The sequence below is a fragment of the Cryptomeria japonica genome, chromosome 11, assembly GCF_030272615.1.
Source record: "Cryptomeria japonica chromosome 11, Sugi_1.0, whole genome shotgun sequence".
Taxonomy (NCBI): Eukaryota; Viridiplantae; Streptophyta; class Pinopsida; order Cupressales; family Cupressaceae; genus Cryptomeria; species Cryptomeria japonica.
Window position 1 is genome coordinate 407,851,636 of NC_081415.1, and position 8,269 is coordinate 407,859,904.

The 8,269-nt window shown below is 38.2% G+C and overlaps 1 protein-coding gene across 9 annotated transcripts; it reads right to left on the minus strand.

Moving 5' to 3' along the window:
* Positions 1-4,297: 4,297 nt before the first annotated feature.
* On the minus strand, positions 4,298-7,944 carry LOC131071572 (NAC domain-containing protein 76). 9 transcript variants are annotated; one of them, XM_058007464.2, is made up of 5 exons: positions 7,173-7,944; positions 6,834-6,897; positions 6,388-6,561; positions 6,024-6,295; positions 4,298-5,334 (listed from the first exon to the last, which is right to left on the minus strand). In XM_058007464.2, the coding sequence occupies exons 3-5, from the start codon at positions 6,557-6,559 to the stop codon at positions 4,672-4,674; spliced, it is 1,107 nt and encodes a 368-aa protein (XP_057863447.2). In that variant the 5' UTR covers positions 6,560-6,561; positions 6,834-6,897; positions 7,173-7,944; the 3' UTR covers positions 4,298-4,671. The 9 variants fall into 9 exon arrangements, with proteins under 9 accessions (XP_057863447.2, XP_057863444.2, XP_057863449.2 ...); XM_058007461.2 differs by having other exon boundaries at positions 6,388-6,564; XM_058007466.2 differs by lacking the exon at positions 6,834-6,897.
* Between the last annotated feature and the right edge of the window lie 325 nt (positions 7,945-8,269).

Genomic DNA, 8,269 nt, shown 5'->3' on the forward strand with positions numbered 1-8,269 from the left:
TTATAGAGTTCCAATTGAGGGATCTCAACATGTTTAGGTGGCATAACTTTAACAGTATCAAGAGAAAGTGGGCTCGCAACATCAAAGGTGGGCACACTAAACTTGGATTGACTCATGGAAGCAATTTATTGTTGTAAGGAAGACATAGTTTGGGCAAGATTGTTAATTTTCATTTCGATGGAAGAATTCATGTTAGACATAGGTGATTGAGAAGGTGGTGTGATGTTGCTGAAAGAAGGCATGGTTTGAGAATAAGGTGGTGGGACACTATGATAAGTAGGCATTGGTGATGATTAGGTAGGATAAGGGGCACTTAAAGGAGGAATAAAGTTGTTGAAGGAATTACCCCCTTGTGTCACACTGACTGGTTGATGAATAGTAGGAATACTCATGGAAGACATAGGTAACGATGGAGGATTAAATGAAGAAGAGGGATTGCCCCCATGACCTCTGGTTGTAGGAATGACATTTTGAGTTGAAGTAGTCATGATGTTGGATGTGAAAGTAAGAATACTAGTAATAGGATTGGTCAAAGGAACAGAGGAATTAACATATGTTGAAGGTTGTGAGTAACCTAGGGTTTCGACACAGCTCTTGATGGGCATGACATTAGAATCAACAATATGTGCAATGCCACACAATATATCAATTACATTCTTATCACTTTGAAGCATGTGCTTAAGACCTTCAATTAATGGAAGAGCTTCACTATTAGGGTATTCTTGGGACATCCATTGTTGAAAGCTATCAAATTGATTGTCCAATGTAGAAAGTTGATCTAAAGAAACCCTAGTTAAAGCTTCTTCTTCATCATGAGATCCATCAATGGGTACATGATTAGGATGGGAAGAATTAGCATGATCCTCATTAAAGAAGTCACTCAAATTAGGCTCCATCTCCTCGGTAATTAAACCTTAGGAAGCCTTAATTCTAAAGCTTTGTCTAACGGGGATAGGATAGGTAGGACTAATAGTGGTAAAACTCATGCACTAGAGGAAAAATTTAAATTTTGAATTGTAGGACAAAGCTTGCCAAAATTGAGTTATGCAAAATTTAAGAAAATAATGATTACACAATTCGAACTTTGTTGGAGGAAGGGAATGACACAATTTCCAAAATGAAAGGAAATTGGAATTTTAAAACTAAGGCCAAGAGAAGACCAGTTAATTTTAAAATCAGAATTTTTAAAATCAGGGCAGACAATAATTAACTTCTTAATTTTAAAATTTTTCTTGAAAGTTGAAATGTTGAATTTTGAAGGTATTTCCGATTCTAAAGGGTTCAAAAATTGATAAAAACAGCCAATCTTCTGGATTTAGGCTATTAAATGCAGTCATAACAGTCTCCCAAAATTTTGAAAAAAAAGCCGAGGACCATGGTGGGAACGCACATGGTTTGAACAACTTTTAAAAAAAAATTCAGGGATGGATATTACGATGATTTTAAAGCTAACCCAAAAAAATTGATGAATTTTACGATAACTAGATGAGCAAAATGAAGACACAAATGTGAAAATAGGACCCTATTAGGGTTTTGAAAAAAAAGAGGAATTGAAGTGTAATTTTGAAAAGGGTCAAACCTAATGGATAGGGACACCTTGGAAAATGTTTAGAAATTTGAATGTAAATGAAATTGATTTGAAATTCACACAAAATCCAATTAATTTTAAAAATTAGGGTTTGATGACCTAACCACTTAATTTGAAATTTGAATTTTGGGAAAAAGGGGAAAAATAAAAAATTTAAATTGTAGGATTGAAGACAAATCTGAGAACAATCAGAAATCTGAAAATAAAATGGAAATCCAATTCTTGCACAAGTTCAAGATGATTTTTGAAAATTAGGGTTTTAACAAGTAACCTCTTAATTTTGTAAATTTTAATTGCAAATTGAACAAGACAATGAGGAAATTGAATTTGACAAACAAAGCAATTTTCAAATCAAAGACAACCACAAGCAATTTTTACAAATCACAAGTTCAATTTTAATTTTAAAAACTAGGATTTTTAATGATTTAAGCACTACGTTTGCAGAAAATTTAAACTTGCAAATGAAAAATATGCAATTTTGTTCAAATGAAAGCATGCTTCACGTCGGGTTCACCAAAATGTAATGGTGGGAAAATGATGAATGATAGATCAAGAGGAACACTAACCCTTTCCCTCAAAGAGAGATGAGAGTTTCAATATTGATTATCCTTCAAGCACTTTTCACCATTACATTAGGAAGATAGGGGATAATTCACTAGATTCAATCTCCACACAAAGATGATAGATTGAATTCTGAATGAATTAAGAGTGTTAGGATGATCCCTTCTCCCTTGTTTGATTTGGAAAGGAAATTGATTGAATTGTGTAGTGCAAAAGTGACAAAGAATCAGTTGTAACTTGAGATCTGAATATGGGATGAAGTTGTGCACCTGGATTTGGCAGTAAAATGTCGTGATGAAGTCGCCCTGCAAATTTGATGAAAAGTTGTCCAGACCGTGGTGGGAATGTACGCGTCTTCCGAAAAATCCACAAAATGAAAAGGGTTTTTCTGCCTCTACAAATGAAGCCTGAATCTGAAAGTACAGCTGCGCACCTACAACCTACACACATAAAAGAGAGGTAAATGTGTTGGGATTGGGGGTTTCCCTTTAGGTCAAGTTACCCTAGTTTTGGAATTAACCAAGTAATGAAAGAAAGTACTTGCAAGTAGATGTAAATGAAAGACTGAATTGTAAATCACCTCAAGGGAGGTTGTAGTAGCAATGTTGATAGAAATGCTTGTATGGAATTGTATGTTGAAATCAATCTCCTCTTTAATGGTTGAATCCTTGACTTGAATGCAACACCTAGCCTTGGAGGGAGACTTGAGAATACTCAATACTGGAAAAGAATGCTTGAATGCTTGAATTCTCTTGAACGCTTATGACCTTATTGAAATTCCACCTATCGAACTTATGCAAATGAGAGAGCGAATGCCCCCTTAAATACATGTTTGAAGGATTTGAATTTTGTCAGGGACCGACATTGAGGAGATTTCCCGCTCACTGCACAACTCACAATGCATGCTCTAGAAAGGTCTTGCCCCAAAGTAGGGCAGGGACAGGGGCACCACACCCCTGTCCTAGGAGGACAAGGGCACCACGCCCCTTTCCTACCCCTTTCTCTAGGGAAGAGTGCAAACAAAGTGATGCGGAGGCCAAGGAAGAAGCTGTTTTTGCAAGACGGACACTCTCTGGTTTCCGATCAAGCTAGAGGATTCAAGTTCGCATGCGTGAGGACCCTAATGTAGTCGTAAATTGCTAGGGTCGCAATTTTATGACACTACACATGCATACTTTGATACATTCATTTTATCCCAATATTTTTCACACTTATCCATCTAGATAGATGAACACTTGCCTACTTCCATAGTTATGGAAAACCTTTTGATCATAGGCTTGATCCTTACCTATCTAAAATTTAAAGTCAAAATTTGGTCAACTAATCTCCTTTGGTTTCTTGTCTTAAGTTGACTAAATACACATTTTATGAAATTCAATGCTACTTTCTAATCTTTTAAGACATCTATTAGCATCCATTTTATGATCTTATATCTCTCAAGCATTATTTCGCATCTTAGACCATCAAAGAAGTAATCAATAGAAAAATAGATGGATTTCATGCATTTGAATAGGTAACAAGTATTTACATGTTATTTTAGGTCCCCTGCCTACTATTTTCAATTTTTGTGCTTTTATTTTTTTGTGAGATGGGAGGAGGCGGGGAGTGGAAGGGTTGACTTCGGAGAACAAGTCTCTTTATGACATAATGACAACCATTTCTATGTATTTTTAAGTACCATCATCAATTAGAAATTAGAGAAGAGTAAAGTGGATGAAGGTCAACCAAGGCAACAAGAGAGTGGAGATGTACATTGTAAGGGATTAAGTCTAATAGGATGAACCCATGATTATGATCTTGACCTAGACTAGTTGACTTGGTTCAAGATAGAGCATGTAGCTTCATCACAAGTCTTGAAGCATTTCAATGATAAAGTGAACACGCTTTCAAGCCAAAGATAGTCAAGATTAGAATCATCATCGAATGACACTTATTTTTCAATCATCATCCTTCTTTACATTTACTTTTCCAAAATAACAAATACAATCATCTAATTTATTATTACTCATAATTTTTAATCAATTATAGATTAATTTATGCTTAATTGATCTCATTTTATTTAAATTAACTTATTATTTCACTTATCAAACCCCAAAAAATCATCACAAAAACTTACCCGTGTCACTAGAAGATATAGGAACAAATTAATTCAATATAAGGAAGGAATTTCTATTAAGTCAAATTTTAGTCACCAAATGACATGTATAATTGATTACAAATTGGCATCACCAAAAATGTCTTTTAACAAACCCAAGATATATTTGGGGCTACCTAGGAAGATCTGGTATGACTTTATTCCTTTAAAGGACGAACTTATATTTGTGAGCAAGGGAGCTAAAACTAAAAAAATAGGTTGAATATAAAATTAGGATACACGAGTAAAACTGTTTGGAAGGGCACCAAAGTCTCCCCAAGCTTTCACGCAGGGATGACGATGTCAACCCTGTACAATTCACGGTCTATAATATCAATCAATCTACCAGAGTTCAGTTATTTACACAGTATTGGTGTTGTTGCAGACTTTACTTGCCAAAATTCCACAGATCTATTTCACAGCCAAAGTCATGAGGGTTAAGTTTGTTCATCCGAAGTTGGGGCAGCGCAACAGAAGCTTCGGCAGGAGCATGAGCTCCGTATCTGATTTCCTTGCAGGGGGGCTCCTCCTGGTTCAGATGTGAGGCTACCAGCCTGTCCAGAACTGTCCAGTCATTCAAATTCAAATTTTGCACTGCTTCTGACCTTAGCTGATCACTGCTTGTTGTTGAACCATCCAGTTCTGTCATGTCCAGAGACATTGGCGGGGGATAGCATGAGCGTTTAGAGATGTTCTCTGCAACTCTATCTGGAAATAAGCGCTTCATTCCAGAAGAAGAAGGAGGAGGAGGAGGAGGTGCAACGGGGCAAGGGAATTTAGGGCTTTCCAGATGAGGCAGCTGCATGAATTGATCCTGAGTAGAGAAGCCGTACTGAATGTCCAGTTCTTGTTTCATACACATATTTGCTTGCTCTGTCGCTGTGTAGTGCATCTGCTCCGCTGCAGAAGGGCCGCTGTTGAGGCACTCTATGTCTGGCACAAATTTGTTCTTGCTCAGGTTTGGCGGGGGCGATTCGTTGCCCTTGAAATGGTTCCGCTTCTTGAAAACCCGGCATACTACCCAGCCGTCCTCCTGTAACTCGTTGAATGCCTGTCAAATAACATGTTATTCGTCAAAATTCACTGCAGGAAAACAATTTCGTCGGAATTTCCCCGTTCAATCGCTTCAGAAAAGAAAATCTTCTCGAGTACAAAACAAATTTGTATTCACCATTAAAATAATTTAAATTGTCAGATGACAATTTGTCATAATGCCTAAGCAAATTATCAGCAGGAAAACAGTTTCATCAAAATTTCCCTGTTCAATCACTTCAAAAGAAAATAATCTTCTTGAATACAATTTCTCTAGAGTGATTTAATTTGTCAGATAACAATTTGTCATGCCTAAGCAAATTACCAGCAGGCAAACGGTTTCATCAAAATTTCCAAGTTCAATTGCTTCAAAAACTAATAATCTTCTTGAATACAATTTCTCTAGAGTAATTTAATTTGTCAGATACAATTTCTCATGCCTAAGCAAATCACCAGCAGGAGAACAGTTCCATCAAAATTTCCCCGTTTAATTGCTTCAGAAAATAACAATCTTCTTGAATACAAACAAAATTGTATTCATGATTAAAACAATTTAATTTTTCTCCTGAAAATCAGCAAGGCAGGTCACAGGAATCGTGAATTGACAAGACAGAACGCGTTAGGCAGAAAAATTCACAGGAAACCGTAATCAACAAGCTATGACTTTAAACATTTGAATTGGAGAGGCTTTAGAAAAAGTATTTTTACATTTGCCTGTGAATTTTCGTTGTCGTCAAGGCGATATTCGTGCATGATCCAGTCAGTCTTCTGGCCGTGAGGTGCTCGGCCTCGGTAGAACACCAGCGTCTTTCTCATTCCAATTCTCTTGAAATCCATGTGTATGGCTTTGTCCCGTCCGGTGGCTTTCCAGAAGCCCGCTGCCGTGGCTCTGTTAGTGCGAGTACCCGTCGGATACTTCTTGTCTTTGTGGCTGAAGAAGTACCAGTCGTTCTGCGGAGTCGATCCAATTTTGCATCTCTCTGCACAATAATTCGACAAAGAATTAGATAATATTGCAGAGTGTAAAGAATCTTAAGGCGCTTATGTTCAGTGATGAGCATCAAATTTGTACCCTGAATATCCCAGGGCTCAAGCTTGTTCAGATCAACATCGCGAATAACATCAAGATCAATCTTTTCAAACGAGACTTTCTTCTTGAGGTAGTAATACAGGAGCTCCTCCTCGGTGGGATGGAAGCGAAAGCCTGGCGGCACGCGGGATTGTCCGTTAACTGACAGAGTCATCGCTGCTGCACACACACACACACACAGATCCCGTTTCAGTGGGCTCCAACAAGCCAAATATATTCATCTAACACAACTTCAAACAGACAAGATACCAGCCATAACAATTTAAGGAATATGTGCTCTCTGTGCACTGGAAAATCGTAAAATCGCTTTCAAACTACACAAAGCTGGCAAGGGTACAAAAGAACTCCGAGATGTGAAAAGAAAATACACAAACAGACAAAATCATCTGCACCTAAAGCTCATGGTATAAATGTTAAAAGCCGCCTACCAGAAATGGAAATCCAAATTGCAGTCCGGCTGTTCAAAATTTGTTAACAACTGTGAATTTTTACCTGGAAACTTACAACAGCATAATATCAGTGGCTAACCGGGAGCATATGTCCGAAATATAAGCTACGAATTAGGGTTTGGCGAGTAGGCAATATTTTAACTGACAGGCATTAAGGAGGGCGTATGCAAGAAGCATCTCTAAAGAAAGTGGTGTCCACGTAGTAGCGAGCATTTTAAGCGGAAAAAACCAGAGCTTGATAATGATGTGGAAAGAAGAGTAAGTAAGAAAACTGCGTATTTACAGTTGTGAATGGGGTTAACGAACGGACGAACAAACCTTCAAGTTATGACGTCGGCGGCAAGAAATTCTGCGTGAATTGACACGAATCTTCTCTCCTCCAGCCTATCAACGGGCAGAAAATGTGAAAGCGATGAACAAGTTAGACCCGGAAAACGGCTCGAAACAGCTCCAATAAATGAATTTCGCTCACTCCAAACAGTCGGTGAAGATCAGATCCCAAATTCAGTTGCCTTTACAGCTCTGAAGATTTTTAGTTTTGACTTTTGGCAGCGGCAGAGAATGATTAAAGAGGTTGGATTGGGCACACATAAATCATCATCATCATCGAGAATATGATACGATTTCAAACAATCAACCTGAAAAAGTCCACTTCCTCTGAAGGAGCACTGAACCTTCTTCGGATTGCCGAGCAAGCCAAAGAAAATGGAGATTGAAAACGAGAAAATCGAAAAAACGAAGTTTCAGAGGAAGGCGAGAGGAATAGAATTAGGAAGCTTTTTTTCTGTTTGCTTTTGCTTAAAAAGCGCGTACACAAGGGCGGTGTGAATGTGTCCTTCCGCGTCCTTGGTACATCTGACAACACAGAGGTGATTCGAACCTGGGTGGGCTGGCAGGCAAGGCAGATGAATAATCCTGAGTCCCGAACTGAGAAACCCACACGCTTAATACTATATAAGTGGTTTTTCTCCCCCTCTTTAAGGCGAAGTAGTATTTAATCACATGACAGAGAGGGCGGGCATGTGCAGGGATTGTGAAAGTCCGCTCACAAGTACCGAGGAAGGGATGAAAAGTATTTAAATACAGCACCACCACCCCTTCAAATCCGTCCTTTACCCCTTAAAATACTGCTACCAGATTTTATCATGTTTCGGCCACTACCTTCCAAACCTCTCTTTAATTCAATTTTTTAATTTTTACCTTTGGAATGGATCCTTCGTTTGGGGGTTGACTTGGGCACTTACACCGACATGATGACAAAGATTAGGATATAATCACATTAGTGTGAGGTGAGGTGGAGGGTATTGTCATGATGACAAAAAAGTAGTTTGTTGAAGGTGGCAAACCACAAGGTTGGGTAGATGGAGATGGGCCTTTGGCATTATTTCACCCTGCACTACAATTATGCCTTGTGG